Source organism: Hoplias malabaricus, chromosome Y, assembly GCF_029633855.1.
Source record: "Hoplias malabaricus isolate fHopMal1 chromosome Y, fHopMal1.hap1, whole genome shotgun sequence".
Lineage (NCBI taxonomy): Eukaryota > Metazoa > Chordata > Actinopteri > Characiformes > Erythrinidae > Hoplias > Hoplias malabaricus.
The window spans coordinates 4,707,574-4,726,415 of NC_089820.1; the positions used below are offsets into that span (position 1 = coordinate 4,707,574).

Sequence of the window (18,842 nt, forward strand, 5' to 3'; positions counted from 1 at the left end):
TTTCAGGAAAACTTCCATTTAAACTGCCAATTTTCTCTTCAATCGTATCTAAGGATAACTGCCAATTAAGCAAATTAAATTACATTAACCCTGTACAGCACCTTAAACTATTAAATAAACCAACAGATGCGTTCAGCGGTATTTTTTACTGCACATTACCACAGTGTTAGTGGATGGACATATGGGTCTGTTTTTTTTGTGTGTTTTCTTCCTGAGGATACATTCATTCATTCATTATCTGTAACCCTTATCCAGTTCAGGGTCGCGGTGGGTCCAGAGCCTACCTGGAATCATTGGGCGCAAGGCAGGAATACACCCTGGAGGGGGCGCCAGTCCTTCACAGGGCAACACACACACACATTCACTCACACCTACGGACGCCTGCAACGTGTGTTTTTGGACTGTGGGAGGAAACCGGAGCACCTGGAGGAAACCCACGCGGACACGGGGAGAACACACCAACTCCTCACAGACAGTCACCCGGAGCTGGAATCGAACCCACAACCTCCAGGTCCCTGGAGCTGTGTGACTGCGACACTACCTGCTGCGCCACTGTGCCGCCCCCTGAGGATACAGCATTTGACTAATATGAAATACAAAATGGTGAGTGGGTTTGTTTACAACAGTTGCCATGGTTACAGTTTTCTGACCAGAGTGCCTCTTTATTCCTTCATATATAGTGGCTGCCAGAAATAAAGCAAAAAATGATGTAGCATTTCTCCTTGTATTTTAAGTGTTCTAATTACGTAGAAAAATAATTGATTCGGCCATTTTGTAAACTTGTAAACATGTCCTATAAAAATGTTTAAGGTTATTAATAGGAAGCTTGTCCTTCTCTAACGCAGAAACATATTTTACTCTTCTGGGAAGGCTTTAAAGTGAATACCGGAAAACTGTTCTGAATATTTATAGGCATTCAGCCGCCTTGAAAGCATCAGTATGGTCAGGTTCTGCCAACTCCCAAAGGTATTGGGCGGAGCTCCATCCACTGCTCTACAACCTAGTACTGGGAGCCTTGATGCACTTTTAGAGGACTACTGGCACTGGCCATTGCTCTGCCTGAGTAATACATGCTGTACATTAACTTAGGTTCATATACAGCTGCTCCAGAGTTGTTTTGTTCTACTCTATTATACAACTGTTCAACCTGAACTCTGTGTTTACTGAATTGGTCAGTTTGCCAAGGGTAGTCTACAAATGTTTACAATTATTGGGTAGGTTCTTTTAGACATATTTTTTAATGTAATAGAAACACTTCCACCATTTTGTTAATAACACATTTTTGTGTTAAACAACGGTTTTGGAGACAAAATGTCAAAATTAAAGGTCAATGGTTCTAGGCGTCTGAATGACCCTTGTGACCTTTAGGTCTTAAATTCCTGTGGTGTTAAGCGACTTGGGACCCAGTAAGCTAAAAGCACTGACTTTAATGGGAAGAGATTTTTGAAGACCCCAGGCAATCTCAGGAATCGTAGAAACGGGTTTTACTTGTATTGGTTGATTTCGACCACAAGATGGTGCCAGTGGACGACATATCATATATTGATTTTTTTTTTATGTTTTGAACGACCGTCAAATCGGGCCTCGTCCCAATCCCTGTCTTAGATCCTCTTTAAAGTGCACTTTTGTGACATCACAGAAGGTTGCCAAAGTGCATAAGTGCTTCAGGTGGAAGCTTTGGGACGCCCCCTTTAACGGTATAAGAAATTATCTTTCAAATTCATCCATTTATGAGCAGAAATATTAGTAGATAATTTCTCATACCGTTAAAGGGGGCGTCCCAACGCTTTCCTCTGAAGCACTTACGCATTTACCTTCTCACAGCAATGTTCCACCATAGTGTAAATCCTTCCCAGAAAAGTAGAGGATGTTTCTGTAGAGAAGAGAGGCAAATTCCCAATTATTACCTTGATTTCTGAAGAGACACTGGATGACGGTAATCTAGAAATATTTGAAAGTAATGTTTGTATAATTTAACAACGGAATGAATATTAATCAAATGAAATATGTTAACGCAGGTTATTCCTAGCAAGCTAAAACCACTCAGGCTGTAGAAATTGTTCAGTTACACCACACCACGCCGAGCCTGAGTCTCTTCGGCTAGGCATCGGTTTGAATCTAGGCCCGATTCCCGCCTGAATACTCGGCTCACATCGGTGCCAACTACAGGAGGCACTCACTATGTAACAGCGGCCTGCATCCGGCCCAGCGTTTGAATTGTGGCCCAACACTTGATCCCCCCCAATAACATTTATTTATAATAACGTTTAAACATTAGGCAAATTAAATATTTTAACGCGTTTCTGGCTACTGCATTCTGTATAGATAACGCTAACTGTATGCTAGCCAAAGTAAATGATAAAGTTATTTGCTAATCACTTTATCATTTTGTATTATCACCATAAATTAAAACGCTAGAATTGTCTAAAGTTACTTTAATATAAACAGTGATATAACAACTTACCAATGACGCAACGTCCAGCAAGAAAGAGGTAGCTACCCAGTAAACATTTAGCCGTTGATTCAACGATGAAATAACGTACCTGACTGTCGTCTAATCAACGTTTTCTTAAGGTTGAAAATGAAAGTTGAAAAGACGTCCAAACACTGACATTGAAAAGACGACTAACAAAGTCACATTAAAGACGTCCTTTAAAAGCCGTTATTTCAACGTTGAAATCACGTACCTAAATGTCATTCAATAAACACTGAATTAAAGTTGAAAAGACATCCAAACAAACTTTGAAAAGATGAGTAACAGAGTCACATTACAAATGTACTTTCAAAGTACAGTAGGTTCCATTAAGAATTTAATGGTTCAGACTGGTTTTTAATGGTGTCTACATCTAATAGTTTCCATCATGTAATCCATTAGCACTTAATGGTTCCCAATAGTTTAACCATTATTTCTTTAATAGTTTCCATTATGTAACACTATTAGTATTTAATTGTACCTGTCAGTTCACAATCCCTATTGGAAAAAAAAAACATTACACCCATAGGTAAAAGCAAAATATTTATAAACATATTTGCAAATTATCCAAAATATATGACTCAAATATGACACACAATTACATGTATAAATGTATTAATATATATTTAATGAATATATAAAAAATTTAATATTCTGTATTCGATTACACATTTAAATGAAAGAAAAAATTACATACTAAGAAAATGAAATACAGATTTGAACCATTTCAAATCTGTATTTGAACCAAGATTTTATTGCCATTTTGCATATTACATTTAAATTTTCAAAAATATAGCAATTTTTAAATTAATAAAAATCCACCTGAAGAGGAAATGCGCAAAACTGACATTTTAATATATACATTATTGTTATTATATATTTTTTATAAATCTGTTTAACCCAATACATTTCATTAATAAAAATGACAGTGGAAGGAAAATTATTGCTTGTTTTCCGTACACATCTTCTGTAAGAATGAAACTTGAAAACTGGCAGTCATACCACAGGTTATACTGTACATGTCCACGCACAGGCCAATGTGTTGTATGAGTTTGGCAAAGGTAAACTTTCTATGCAGGAATTGTGTGCATTGGTTCAGTGGAGGCATGAAAGGTTTAGTACAGGAGGTTGATCACTCGAGTCACACTCTGCAACTCCATGTTTGAAATGCGTCTCTGGAGAAATGTCATGGTGTTTTCAGGTGTGCAGGGTATTCAGTTTTGAAGGCGTGATACATACAGGAGTTTGTGAAGAAGGCCTCATCTACTGCACTATGACAGCAAACCTCAACTCAGCTTTCACCACACTCTGGCTTCCTCTGGAAACACCAGTTTCCCAGTCCTGATCTTTCAGCTGAATTATCAGATATAATGTTGTAGGTTCACCCTACAGAAAAACAGAAATAGACTTGGCATGACACACTAAGACATAATATTGCCTTTCCGTTGACTGTGACTATTTCAGTTGGTGTGGTAACAGTTTACTTGATCATACTTAATGAGGGGGTCAGAGTTGTAAGTCAAGCAAAACAAGTTTATTCTTGAAGTCAATGCCTATACATCATGAAGGAAAATGCTTTAATAATGATCCCACACCTATTAACTATCAATTTACATTGGTGCCCCCCTCGGGAGTTTGGTGTGTTCTTACTGTGTCTGCAGGGGTTTCCTCTGTGTGCTCCTGGTTTCCTCCCATGATCCAAACACACATTGGCAGGTGGATTGGCTACTCAAAAGTGTCCATAGTGTGAATGCGCGAGTGAAATTGTGGGTGTGTGGTGCCCTGTGAAGGACTAGTGCCCTGTCTAGGGTGTGTTCCCACCTTGCGCAGAGTGACTCCAGGTAGTATGTAAATATTTTGTACCCACCACAGCCTTGAACTGGAAAAGCAGTTAAAGACAATGAATGAAGACATGAATGAATGAAAGCACAGAAGCCACACTGATGCAATAATTGTTCAATTATAATTTAGGTCAAATAACAACCTGCAAGCTTCTTAGAAGTCCTCTCTCATCTCAACGTCAATGTGGCGATGTGTATTTTAGGGAGTACAGCTGTAGATCCATCTCTGAACTGGTGAATTTTGTTCACTGTTAGAGCATTGATTCCATCAACCTCATCAGACATCTGTTGACTCCCTCGCCTGATAAAATTACTGAAACCTTCAGATCTCTGCAACATTGAAAAGTGGCACATTTTTTATCTTTTTCTTGAGTGACATATGCAAGGTGTGCACATTATATATATTGTATCATAAGTAAATATTTTGGTGCACCTGATAAAATTACGTTTTGATTTTCACTTTTTAAGTGAAAGTAATAACAGAGTATAATACATAGATATTTTATGCACAACTTCAGATAAAAGTAAATAAATGTCAAAAACATTACTGTTAATAATGTAATATTACTTTGATTTTTTGTTTATCCAGAATGGGTTTTATATCCTCCTCTACTCCTTCACTGAGATGCTAACCTAGCATAGCTGTTGCTTTGCTAGAGCTCTTTAAATACTTATACTTTACCAGAATGAGCGAAACTAAAGTTTTATTAAGATTAAATATCACGTACTTCTGAATATACGAGCCTCCTCTGCTGTTTTAGTAATGCCTGCTTCCACAAACCATTGAAAAATCATCCACTGAAACTTATTTTGGCGCCTTATTCAAACTCAGAATAACCGTTATGCAAACTTATTCTGAGGGCAGAAAGAACAATTTTTGGTTCAGAGAGATAACCAATAGTGGGAGTGGGGCAAAATAGGCAGAACCAAAATTTGAAAAACAAAAAAACAAAATAAATAAAATGAAATAAAATAAGACTCTCTCGCAGTGCAAGATTGTGGTTGTGCAACTGAGAAAATCAAAGCACACTTTCACAAAAGGTAAGAATTTATTTGTAACTAATGTGTTTTATGTGGTTATTTGAGTTTATATTATTTAGCAAACTTCAACTGTGCAAGTTAGCTGATTTACCTCATAGTTAACAGTAGTTTTACTGATGTCAGCCAGCAGGTTGAATGTTCCTTTGGTAACATTTCACAGACAAATAACTTTACTTGATTTTGTGGAGAACCAAGAAATGAAGCTTGCATCTGAGAGCTTAGTTAGCTATAGCAAAATTAACTAATTGTAATGACTGAAATATCACATAATGTTGACTGTAGCTATGTTAGCTACATGTTTACATGCAACCCCATGCTAGGAATCCTTATATATTTGGGAGTGAGCTATTTGAGATTCACTGTTAAATAAAAGTAAGTTGTGTACCATAGCAAACCCAGTTAGCTAATTTAACTCATTAGCCCATATCATACTATATGGTGTAGTTCCTAAATCTTTTTAAAAGTGACGAGATAAAAAAATAAAATAATAATAATAAATAAAAACCCTTACCTGTGCAGCTGGATGTTGTGTGGGCAGTAGAAGGCATGGATGTGTCTACAAATACAAAAATAAAACATGCTTTTGTCATGTTATTGCAACTGACGCGTAGCATTAAAAATGACTTGTCATTTCATTCTGTCAGGAAGCGCGGAGGGCGGAAAACACACTTGCTAAAACACAGTAACTTTTATTTACAATACAAAGACAGACTAAGATAACTAGAGAGAATACTTGAACAAAGAAAGACTGAGACAGAAACTTGGAAACAATGATTTGGACAGAGAAACCTAGGTAGAGGGAGCTAAACATACAGAGAGAGAAACAGACTAATCTTAGACATAGAGCTAAATAGACACCTGAACAGAGAACTAAACAGACAAAGAAAGCTAAACAAACTAAACTTGAACATATACATAAACAGAGTAAACCCACAAACCGACATAGAGACAAAAGAGATACAAAGACTGACTTGGAGGGCATGAGAAATAGACAAGACAGACAGACCGGAGAGCACAAAACAAAGGTGGAATGTCCGACAAGAGGAAGTGAGAGAAGGGGACTTGAATACAAAACACAGATGAGACGCACCTGAGACAGATAACGAGGGGGCAGGGTAACAAATGAGACACAGACGAGGAGGCGGAACAAAGGCAGGACTAGGGCAACAACAAACAGAGCCATGTGCTGAGAGAGCACATGGCGCGGAAAACAGACATGACAGGACGAGGGCGTGACACATTCAACCTAAATCACTAAATGTAAATAAGTTAAAAATGGCAATTAATCAATCAACTCATTTAGTCAATTACAACTGTCCATTTTAATAATCAAGTAATCTATGTGTTGATGTTTGGATAATCATTTCTTTATTTAGGTGGGTTTTATTTTTGTTTTTGTTTGTTTGTTTTTTAAATAAACCCTGCAGAAAATAAACGTAACAAATTCTTGGAAAGGATTTCTAATGCACAGACTCCAGTTTGCTTGGGGACTTGAACACTTACCATACCACGATGGTTATGTAGGAGCTGAGCTATGAAGCAACGCTCTCCATTTACTGGTCAATCTATGTCCCTCTCCTACGGTCATGAGTTTCAGATAATGACAGGGAGAACGTGACTGCGGACTTGACAGGCCAAAGCGAGTTTTCTCCTACTTGTTGCTGTACATAATCTCCATGATCGTGTATCGGGCATCTGAAAAGTTTGCCCTGGGACGCCTCCCACTGGAACTGTACCAAGCACCGCCAACTGAGAAGAGGTCCCGGGTAGACTCAAGACACACTGTCTCGGAAGATATAATCCCCCTAGCGTGTCTCAAGTCCACCTTCTCCCAATCAGCTGCACTCGGCTACAACACAAAGCAGAGGTCGTACTCAAACATCCTTCTCGGACGCCGAGTCCACCTCAAGGGGACGTGGAGGGTTGGGGAGGGGGGAGAGAATGTTCTCTCGGAGGCGAGAGCTGAAATCATTCTGGACAGTCCTGCCAGCCTATCCCTGCAGATCCGCACTACACATGTAGGCCTACCAGGTCTTTCTGGCAGTTTTCCCTGTCATCCGATTCAACTCCCCACAAGATGTTGATCGGAACTTTGTGTTCGTTATGGACAAAACACGCATTGGACATCATTCCACCTGCATTCTCCAAGAAGGGCAAATACTCTGAACCGTCGTTTGGTGCGAACGCAGTTTTCCTCCCTGAATGCCAAAGCCACGTCGAGGCGACGCTCTCGTTTACCGGGACAAATTCCAACTGTACAACTGCCAGCTGGGGCCCGACGAGTGACTTCATTGGTTCAGTAATAAAATATCATCCAATCGCAGCACCACACCCCCGCACGTCACCTCAAGTTAAGGACAGTCCAACAGCTCTGAAGCAACAGTTTCGGGACGATGAGTTGTCGTCTACCGTTAGCGTTGGGGTTAGTAGTTGGGTTAGTATTAGGGCGAGCGAGTAGCGGAGTCGAAACGCATCACACAGAGCTGGCGCAAGACTCAAAATCTGCATGTTCGACAGCTGCTGGTTCAGAACTAAAACCGGGGTGATGTGTAGCAGCATGGCGCCGCAAATGAATGCTTCCCCAGTAATCTATGGTTAAGCTTTCGCTCACATCAAACGCTGTACGCAATACACGGCTGCCTCACTAGGGAGGAGGGCAGCACACTATGGATGGGAACACTGTCTGTGTGTCTAACATATGCTGCTTTTTTATGTTGAAGGACAGACATTTAGACCCTGTCCTGGTTATAGGAGCCACTGTGTAATGGCCTATAGGAGGGGGGGGGGGAGAGTCCACGTGCTCTTGATTCCTTCCGGGAGAGGGCGGGGTGGGCAAGGTAGCGCAGTAAACTATTGGAAAGCACAACAGCTAATGGTGATTTCGATGTTAGTAAGCTAGTTTCACAATCACTAATAGATCATTTTTAGGATGTGTCTTTTTTTTCTCCTATGAAATGACAATGGCCATTTTTAACATTACACAACAGTCACCATAAAAATGACAAAAGACCATGAGAAAATGTGGATTTTGCAATTTACGTTACACAAAAATGCTTTAAATCTCATTCGTACTCCCAGTATAAACTCAGTAAAACAAAGACTCATTTCGTTTAGATTTTTCTTTTTTTAAACCTTTAACTCAAAAATCAAAAATCAAAATAATCCATAGATTACTTGATTATTAAGATGGACAGTTGTAATTGACTACATAAGTTGATTAATTCATTCATTCATTATCTGTAACCCCTTATCCATTTCAGGGTCACGGTGGGTCCAGAGCCTACCTAGAATAATTGGGTGCAAGGTGGGAATTCCCCCTGGAAGGGGCTGCCAGTCCTTCACAGGGCAATACACACACATTCACTCACACCTACGGACACTTTTGAGTCACCAATCGACCTACCAATGTGTGTTTTTGGACTGTGGGAGGAAACCGGAGCACCCGGAGAAAACCCACGCGGACACAGGGAGAACACACCAACTCAAACCCACAACCTCCAGGTCCCTGGAGCTGTGTGACTGCGACACTGCCTGCCACTGTGCCGCCGGTTTACATGAATCTTGGTGTGCAATGATACTAAAGAGATGGAACTCCATTTTAATATCAGTTGAACCATTGTGCAAACTGTATATAAAAACAAAATGCAATGATGTGCAAATAATTTAAACCAAATATTTCTGAATTGGCTTTCTGAGTATAAGGGAGGCCCAAGTATCGACATTTTAAGCGTTCAGTATTTAAAATCTCAGTAACTGTTAGGGCAATACAGGAGGATCTGAGAGTTTGGTTAACGTTAATATTAGCTGTTAGAAAGCGCTCTAAACATGCAGCAAGTTAACGTTAGTCTCTGGCCCAAACTGCACAGTGCTGCACTGAACAATATTAATATATATACCACCCTTTGCAGTGATTCTGTAGTGTAGTATGTAAAGGTCCATAGTGTTTTGTTTGGAACACAGCCTCAATCTTAATCAAATGCTGTTCTACATCATTATAAATGCAGTATTTTACTGCCTTATCTGTGTAGGAATCAGCTTATAGCTATCTAATAATTTGACTCAGCACATATGTTCCCCCACCAAGATCACACTCACTCCTCAGCCCTTGCTTCTGCCTCTTCAGTCATTTGTTGGGTGGTCTTTCCACTTTAGCATACAACATTACAGTTAGCTGTATGCTAATTGATTAAATTATTTCTTAGGGTGTTGCAGTGTTGCTTATTTATTTATTTATTTATTTTGTGCTATGAAAGATTTAAGAATCTTAATTTTCATGGGAATAATGATGATTTGGGTTAATTTTATCATATACGTATATTTATTTTGTATATGTTTTAGATTTTGTTACATTTGCATTTAAATAAACATTAGTAAGTGACTAATCGTTTTGGTTTTTTTTTAGGTATTTTTCTGGTGAAGCCACATTGTGCCTGAATACGTGACAAGATGTCAAGACCAGCCAACAACGATCTAGGTTTATATCTTAAACATTTAATGCTGTAATGTAATAGTGTTTGATTAGATCAACATGTACTGTGCTGAATGGCATTTTCACTGAAGTTAATTATAATTCTTTCATTATTTTAAGTTTCATGTTTTACAAAATTTTGTAATAATTCTCCACAGTAATATGTCTTTGTGAAGTATTTCAGTATTTGTGGTTTCCAGCAATCTGTGCATATTCTGATGTTTTCTCTGACACACTTTTTAATGTATGGCTTACAGTAGAATTGAATACTGTCACTTTAAGAGAAGAGGTACCGGCCAACGCGGTTCTATTGGGGGATTCTGGAAGGGCTATGCAGAGAAATAAGTCGTCGCCTTATGTCACGTAAGATAATGTATGGACATTACACACTTGATGCCTAGTGCAAACATTCTAAAAATAAAAATTAAAAGTAAAAATGAAAATACTAAAATATGCAGAACAAGGGGACTGCAGGGCTAGGACTGGGAATCTGTGGTGTACAACTATTACTATTAACTGTTTTTCTGTATTTATCTTTTAAAGTCTGATAAAAAGGTGTTTTCCTTAATTTGTTGGAGAAACAAATACTGCAGAGCTCAAATTTCCATGTTATAATGAAGTTATCTTCAGTTAAATTAGTTTTTAAAAGATAGATAGATAGATAGATAGATAGATCTTTATTGTCACATACAAAGTTATACAAGTACAACATTGCAGCGAAATTAGCTTCCGTCTGTACACTCACATAAACAGGGGTTAGGTGAGTGCAACAGACGCGACCGCAGCAGGTTACCCGTGCCATCGTACAGTTAGAAGAAACAGCTAGATTAACATTGGGGAAGTGGTGGTAAAAAAATGAAGGTCCCAGACTGTGCCTAAGAAGCACAGTGTGTGATCTTGAAAAAAACAACACCTTTAGCACACAAAGCAGTACACACAAATAGTTTCAGTGACGTAAAAAAGAGTAAAAGTGCTGGAGAACATGCAGATCTGGGCTGGAGGACAAACAAATCTGAAATACCGGTGTGTGAATCTGGGCCTGAGGTGATCCAGATGTAAAATGTGTCTACCAGATGTGGCCCGCATTTGAGCCGTAGGAGTGATGACTCTACTGAGAACTGGCCCCTGCACTGCGCCAGTGTTGGCCCGGATCCATTCCGATACAGGTCTGTAACGGATCTGGGCCAGATCATTTTTGCTGTCTGGGAAGCATCTTTGAACGGTGTGTTTGAGGGGAAAAAAATGACTGTAAGTATTTATTTATTGTTTGAATTACCACAGAATCTCATTTGTAACACCGTGTTGTTTACGATATTGTAGCTTTTTCAAAATCTCCCGAATTTGGAGACATTTCCACCTCAAGTGATACAAAACAACAAAAATAAGCCTACATTACTCACCTATGGAGCAGTCACGAGCAATATCCTCAATTCGGTTCATGCTTTCAATGTTTGGAGTTCTCTTCTTTGTCTAAAAAGTACTCCAGGTTCCTCTGCCATGGAAAGACGAGCCAGTTTGTCTTTTCACTCATTTACAGAGAGTAGGGCTTTGTAAACACACTTCCAGCACGCAAAACAGCTTCGGTTAAAGGGAATTCCACCAACTAACAAAATATACCAAGCGTGAAGTGTTCAGTGTTGGTAAATGGAACCAGACATCTGAAAGGCTGATTGCCTCTAAAAGCTCCCTCATAGAAAGTCCAATGTAAAATGGTTGTGAAAAAACTCTATATTGTTTAATGATAATTTGGAGACACTAATATGAATCATGGTTGAGGGATACGTGCGTGCTGTGTTAAGGTAAAAGATAAAGAAAAGGTACAAATCATTTTTCAGATTTACCTCCATATTACCATCTTTAAAATAATATTCATACACTTTTTTATCTCATCTTTATTTCCTCTATTCGTAATGTATCATTTATCGTTAAAAGCATCGGAACGTACATCATGACAAGTTTCCTTCAAAAAGTAAAGACGTCTTAGAAAAACAAAAGAAAAAATAATCAGGGCAATAAATTTTTCATCCTGACATCAGTGTAATTATAATAATAATGCTAATAATAATCATCATCAAGTTATATTAGTAATAAACTGCATTTGTTACTATTTTAAGAAGACAGCAGTTAAAAAAAATAAAGAACCATACAAACGAATCATATTTACAAAGTGGAATAGAACAACAGTCATCTGTTAGAAGCTGAGATATACAGAGTAATTTTTATTTATATTTTTGATACTTCATCTATAGATATCTTCAAGCATGTCCATCCAGACAGGTAAGGTCCTGTCTAGGACTGTTTAAGATGGCCCCTTTTGGCCATCCTTGGTGGTAGTGGTTTGGGGGGGGGGGAATAAAAAAGAGAGAAGACAGCACTATAGCTCCGTGGCGACACCGAAACGTGAGCCAATCAGAATGCAGCCTGATGATACGGCAGAGGCTTGTACCCTTAAAAATCGGAAATGAGATAACGAAGTGATGATGCAGTACAGTAACCCAGCATCCCACATGCATGTGGAAAAAAAGCATCATTTGAAACAAAACAAAATAAATTAGGTGCAAATACTGTGACTAAATTAGAACTGACTAAGCCCTCAAACTGGAGTCAGCGTAAAAATTCAAGCCTAAGCTTGGGGTGGGGGTGGGGGGGGGGTTGTCTCATCCATTAACATGGGCAAGGGCCCCCTACTTTGACAGGAAGGGGCTGTTTGACATGCACAAATATCATCCACAGACCCGTTTCTGGGTGCATCTGTGGCTGAGACTATGTAATGTCAGACTTGCTTATGTTCTCTGTCCATTTTTATTAGTACAGTGTTAGAATCCACATAAGCAAGTCTACTCAGAGCTTGACAGCTCAAAAATGTGAGACAAGTGTGTTTACTTAGACATGCAAAGTGCTTGGAATACACTTATATTACTTCTTCCATAGCCCCCATGCAAAACTAAAGAAGCAATCAGTGCTTAGCTGCCTACAGTGGGGTCGAAGCAGACAAATAAATTAGATTTTCTCCTGAACTACCACTTTAGGTTTGTCGAACACTGGCCTTGAAGGGTCATGTTGTGTAGATTAGATTACTTTTTCTGACCAGGGTTTTGATCATTTTCTGACTAGACAGACATATAAAAGAGTGAGGTGTCAACTCTTTGAAAAGTTTGAGACAGTTCTTCAGATCTTATTGTCCAGCATTTCTCCAGAACATGTTCCGGGAGTAGTATCTACAGTGAAAATGTATGTTTGACTAGAGATGTTCTCAAAAAGTGTGGCGGGAACACAGTACTGAATTAAACCTCTGGATGAGGATAAGTTTGGCATCAATTTACACTGAAGGCGCGTGTCTTGAGTCGGATTTCAGTTTCTCTACAGTACTCCTCCAGGTGTAACACACACACACACACACACACACTACAGTATAGTTTGTTATCACAATACAGTTATCAAAGAGGGCTAGCCACTGTTTTACAGTCCACTACAGTATACTGTGAGAATCTGGACCAGTTGTTTCCAGTGGAAATGTAATTGAAAATTATTAGTTGTACAAATATATTTTAAAGCATTATTTGGTGTAACAAATAATTGTAATTCAAACTTCAAACTTTCGCCAGCCATTTGTCATTTTATGGTAATAATGGCTGTGTAATGCTACAAATGGCAACTGTCTTTATTCAGCAAAAATATGTTTTGGTTTAGATGATTTAAAGATCGTGATTTTGATGTTAGCAATCGTCAGCGTGGCCTATTAATACTTACTTTTAATTTTGAATAAAACGATAATTGTCATTTTTAATACGATGCAGCAATTACCATAAAATGACAAATGAACAGGAGAATCTTTGCATTTTTAATTACAATTATATGTCACACAAATACAACATTGTAAACCTAATTTATAGAAGGTTTTTCAATTTAGTGCCCACTCTTTGCCTTTGTTAAAGTTTTGGGCATTTTTGGGTTTCAAGATCCACATTCCAAAATAGTTGAAGTCAAGGATCCGAAACGGGCCGGGCACTGTTCTGAGACCAACAGCTTTCTTCTTTTTGTCCATTTCTCAATAACTACGTCTCTACAGCCCCACATCCTTGCAGACCCAGAGTGTTGAACTGTTCTGTTCACAGTGGCAGGACGGACATAGAGAGCTGTGGAATTATTCAGCTCTGAAGCAAGTGTGGCGCTTTCATTTTCTTCTTTCTCTAAAGTATGAAACCTTATGTCAGCTAAGACTTGCATGTTTGTTAGGAGCCTGCAATCAGATGGTCTAATCTCCTCAGTAAAATGAACAAATTGTACTTAACAGCAGCTTTGATTGGAAATGACAAAGGAGAAATTGAATTTTGCAGAGTATTCTAGCAAAAGTTTTTGATCTATATCATGCAGCCCAAACACACACACACACGTCAAGTACAAATTAAACTTGACAATCATTAGAAAGAATAAAAAAAAAAATTTGACCTCATTGGAAGTAGTTGGAGTCTGACGTCAACAGGGACCCTTATAATCACAAACACACACCACCTGAAGGCATCTAGGCCTGCTCCCAACCAAACAAAAACAAAGGTCATAAAAAAAAAAGCTAATGTTTGTGATGTTCACAGTTATCGTTAGAGGTTTTCTCAGAGGTGCGATCATCAGGCCCCAGTCCTCAGTCTTGGCAGGCTTTATTTATAAGTTGACAAGCTCATGGGCCACAAACTGTTTCAAGCGCTCCAGGTACTGTCCATACAGCTCCACATCGTTGTGTCCAGCGCCCTCCACCCACAGCGGCTCCACAGGCCTCTGGCAGCGCTCGTACAGGGCCAGGCCGTGTGAGAAATCGATCACCTCGTCCTCCGTCCCATGGATCACCAGCACAGGCGATGTCACCTTGGAAATCTTGTCGATGCTGTGGAAGTCAGAAAAGCAGATTAATTACTGGCACGTGAAGTGTTTCAGAAGCCTGTCCGTTTAAGGCGGTGCTTCGTGACTGTTGGTTGCGGGCACCTGTTTTCCACAATTAAGATTCGATGGAGTGAGTTCAGACACTGTAGTAGTTCGGTACTAAAATTAATCCCAGAGGTGTCGGATGGTGTACCATCAGTTTCACAGCCCAGTGGGGGGATGCTTTATTTCTTTTGAACAAACTCTTGACATTGGGCATGATAAGTTAAGATGCAGATGCCCCAGAGATTTTCACTTTCCTCTAGAGCTTTTTTTTACCTGAATGTGTCCAAAATAAAAAGCACCTTAAAATAACTGTCCATTTAACTGTCAGTTTAATACAGAAGATATCTAAAATGTTTAAAAGATGTAATATCAAGATGTGAAGATGTAATGACACTGAACTAAACAAAGGAAAGAGAGCTAATAGAAGAGTGGTACTGACTTTGGGAAGGCGTCAAAGCAGTAGGTTTTCTTGGTGTCAGGGAAGGCCACTCGCATGCCGGAGGTGAGCGGAGAGTGAAGGATGACCGCAGCACTCTCATACCGAGCAGCCAGGTCCACCGATGGTACCGTACCAATACTCTGACCGTAAACAATCACATTCTCCGGCCTTATACCGTACCTGCAACAAGATAGAAAACACAATTGATACCATAAACACCACTCTTTAAACCACTATCCAATACCATTAGTTATGGGTTGCAATATCCTAACAGGTCATAGTTGGCTGTTCATGTGGGTGATGCACATCATGAAGAAATGCAAACAAGGCAAAAAGCAAAAAATCAGGAAAACCTGTGTGTAGCACTGTACAGAGTGATGAGACTGGACTCCCTGCACTGTAAGCAGGTTATATCTGGTGCACAAACATCCCGGCCAGCTGATATCCCTGTCCTTGATATGCAAACAGTAACCAAATATCACGAGAAATGGAGAAGGCCACAAGAAAGTGAGGCCTGTGGTTAACATCAGTAGTAAATGCAGTGCCTCAAACAAGCTACACTATGTCTCCTGGGTCACACTATCAATATATAGTCTCTGTGGTTTTATACTGGCCATATGATAGGTTCCATTTGCAAAAATACAAAGAGCATTTAATTCTAGTCCTGGTTAGAAATGAATAAGAAACTCTTCGTCAGAGGAGTACTCTAGGGTTGGGTTCACATGTGGGTTGTTTCAACATTTTAAGTAGTTTCAGACTGGTTTTCTGTGCATATGTGTATTTCTTGAATAACAGTAACCATTTTGTTTTTAATAATATGAGCATGAGTATTTTACAATGGCCTCAAACATGGCTCAGCCAAGCTGTTGTATGATGGCCTTAAACCACACTACTCATTACTCATTGTTCAAATGAGAATCCCCTGCAAAGCTTACATACATGGTGAACACACAAAAGAAACTGTCTGATGATTCCTCACCAATATGTTACTTTGTAAATGTACTACTGAGTCAGTGACACAAACTAGAAGTGTCTTATTCGTTCATCGTCTGTAACCTTTTATACAGTCCAGTGTCATGGTGGATCTTGAACTTGCCTGGAATCACTGGGTGCAAGGCAGGAACACTCCCTGGAGGGGGCACCAGTCCTTCGTGGTGCAAACCACATTTGAGTTGCTAATCCACCTACCAACATGTGTTTTTGGACTGTTGGAGGAAACTTAAGCACCCGGAGGAACCCCAGGGAACCCTGGAGCTGTGTGACAGCAACGATACCTGCAGCGCAACCATACTGCCCTCATTTTCAAGTGTCTTAGGCTTGTCCAAATATTGGGGACAACTATGGCCTTAAGTTTAAAAAGAGGTCTTGGGACCAGAAAGTTGCCGGTTCAATCCTCAAGACCTGGCAGGAATTAGTATCATTCTCCAAGTCTAGACACTAGTTTATCACAGGGCAACACACACTCACCTTTAAAGACTTATGCACAGCCAATCAGTTCTAGTGCTTTTCCACCAAATTAATTCTGGTTCTTGAACTGGTTCTGTTCCTGATTCTTGGAACTTTGTTTCTGAACTGGCCTGCGATTCTACACGTTTAGAGGAGAACCAGAGAGGAATACTTCATCTGCAGGGGGATGACGCAGTAGCTGAATACAACACCAGTGTCACGGATAAACTTTTAGAGTCATGACAGGGTCATTGTTTATTCTTTGTTACACTCCAACAGATAACGTCACGGTTCACGCTGAAAAAAAAAAAACCTACTGGGAACTAACATTTTTTGGTTCACAAACCAGTTCATGTTGGTGGAAACAGGCCGAACGATTGAAAATTTAATTCACGACCTGGAACTATTCTGGTTCCTCGTTGGTGGAAAAGCTATATTCGTGAACTAAATTCGGAACAGTTCGACATCTCCACCGACATACTCTGGTTTGTGATCCAGAAAAATTTGTTCCCAGCGGGACCATAGTAGAGTAGGTCCTTCAGTGTGAACCGTGGCTGATTAATAGTACATTTTAGGAATAATAGGAAAGACAGGAACACGCTCCGTGTGTGTGTGTTTCTGGGGCTGTGTTTGGCACTAATACATACGCGTTTGCCAGTGCTCGTCACTGTTTTAACTAGCACTACCTTTCTCTGCTGTTCAAAAACTCAGCAGGACGGTTGAGAATTCGGCCATATTTACACACTTACTATATCTCACAGAGAGAGGAGGACTGCTGAATTTGTCTTATTTCACGTGAGATTGTGTTTTAGATTAAATGAATAAAATGTAATTCTTAAAATAATAAAAAAATGTTCTTGGTCTTTTTGTTTTTTGATGGTAGATAGTCTAGTATTTATTTTTAAATAAAATGAAGCGGTTACAGATAATGGATGGATGGATGGATGAACAAGAACTTATATATTATGAGCAAAGCTTTGTGCTCCTATTTTCATTTCTGCATTTATTACCTGCCCTCCTTATTTTCTGTACAACACAATCACATTAAAACAAAGACATTGATATGAAGCACTAAAGCTTCTTCAGACCTTCCAATGACAAGGGTATGTATTTTAGGCGTTCCTGTTTTTAAAATGCCAGAAACACCTCTGTGACAACGACTATATGGCTATAAAACTACTAAGCTTTTCAGTGGATGTGTGTATTTTCAGGCACACAATCTAAAGGTGGTGAAATTCTGCACAGGGATTCATATGATCACAAAGCAGTTTAATACAAGCCAATAACATTGGTGTATATTTTTTTCTGTGTAGTGACATAATCAGGTCCCAACAACCTCATGAAATTGTGTGCCAGACATATTTCTCACTTCATGGCCATAAAAATCACAAGACTACTGTTCATCAGTCCTGGAATTCATGACAAATTAAAGAAGCAATCAGTCTTTTTTTTTTTTTACCTCCAAGGAGTGTTAAACAATTCATGAAAGTTATTAATAATAACTTTACTTTTTTTTTCCCCCTTAATAAAGCCCAAGTCCCATAAAGTGCTTTGTAGTCCCTGAATTAGCCATTTTATACAACAGGTCCCTCCACATTAGGGCAGCCAAATTTAAATTAGATTCGGTACCCAATCTCTGTAGAATCTAGGATGTAAATTGTTGGAATAACGACTGCTTCATAACAAGAACCACCACTGGAGAAAATGATTGCTTGCTCCTTCAAAATACTGGGACGAGTTTATTCATATATATATATATATATATATATATATATATATATATATATATATATATATATATATATATATATATATATATATATATAAAATATTCTAAAGTAGTGATTCCCAACTGCATTAGTGGAGTCTACTCCCCTTATATAGAACATAGCACACAGAGGCCTTGTTTATTAGACAATGAGCAACTGAGCGTCAGGATTGCAGTGAATCTCTGCATCAGTGAGTGAGCCCAAGTGTCCTAATTCACACTCTTAAAAGACTACTCACAGACTGTCTTTAAATCCATTTATTACTTTAACCTCTGAGTGAACTGCATTATGACCACAACCTTAACCGAGGCAATTTAGAAAAGAAAATTATCTAGCAATTTTAATTAAGGTACAAAGCCATTACAAAAAAATTGCCATTTGTTTTTTCAAAGATAAGCTGAACATTGTTCAAATCTAACAGTGTCTAAAAGTCTGTCTGGCACGG

The 18,842-nt window shown here is 39.1% G+C and overlaps 1 protein-coding gene and 1 long non-coding RNA gene across 2 annotated transcripts in view; one reads left to right on the forward strand and one right to left on the reverse strand.

Moving 5' to 3' along the window:
* The first annotated feature begins 1,847 nt into the window (after positions 1 to 1,847).
* Positions 1,848 to 11,450, forward strand: LOC136679583 (uncharacterized). The gene is made up of 4 exons (XR_010796558.1): positions 1,848 to 1,936; positions 9,758 to 9,829; positions 10,081 to 10,186; positions 10,897 to 11,450. It is a non-coding gene; the product is annotated as an uncharacterized lncRNA (long non-coding RNA).
* Positions 11,451 to 11,717: 267 nt separating this feature from the next.
* LOC136679582 (alpha/beta hydrolase domain-containing protein 17B) overlaps positions 11,718 to 18,842 on the reverse strand; it is a 29,406-nt gene continuing 22,281 nt past the window's right edge. The window contains exons 3-4 of the mRNA XM_066658194.1: positions 15,183 to 15,362; positions 11,718 to 14,702 (exon numbers count right to left, since the gene is read on the reverse strand). Of these exons, the coding sequence (XP_066514291.1) occupies positions 14,483 to 14,702; positions 15,183 to 15,362 (400 nt within the window). The 3' untranslated portion in view covers positions 11,718 to 14,482. The remainder of the gene's footprint in view (positions 14,703 to 15,182; positions 15,363 to 18,842) is intronic.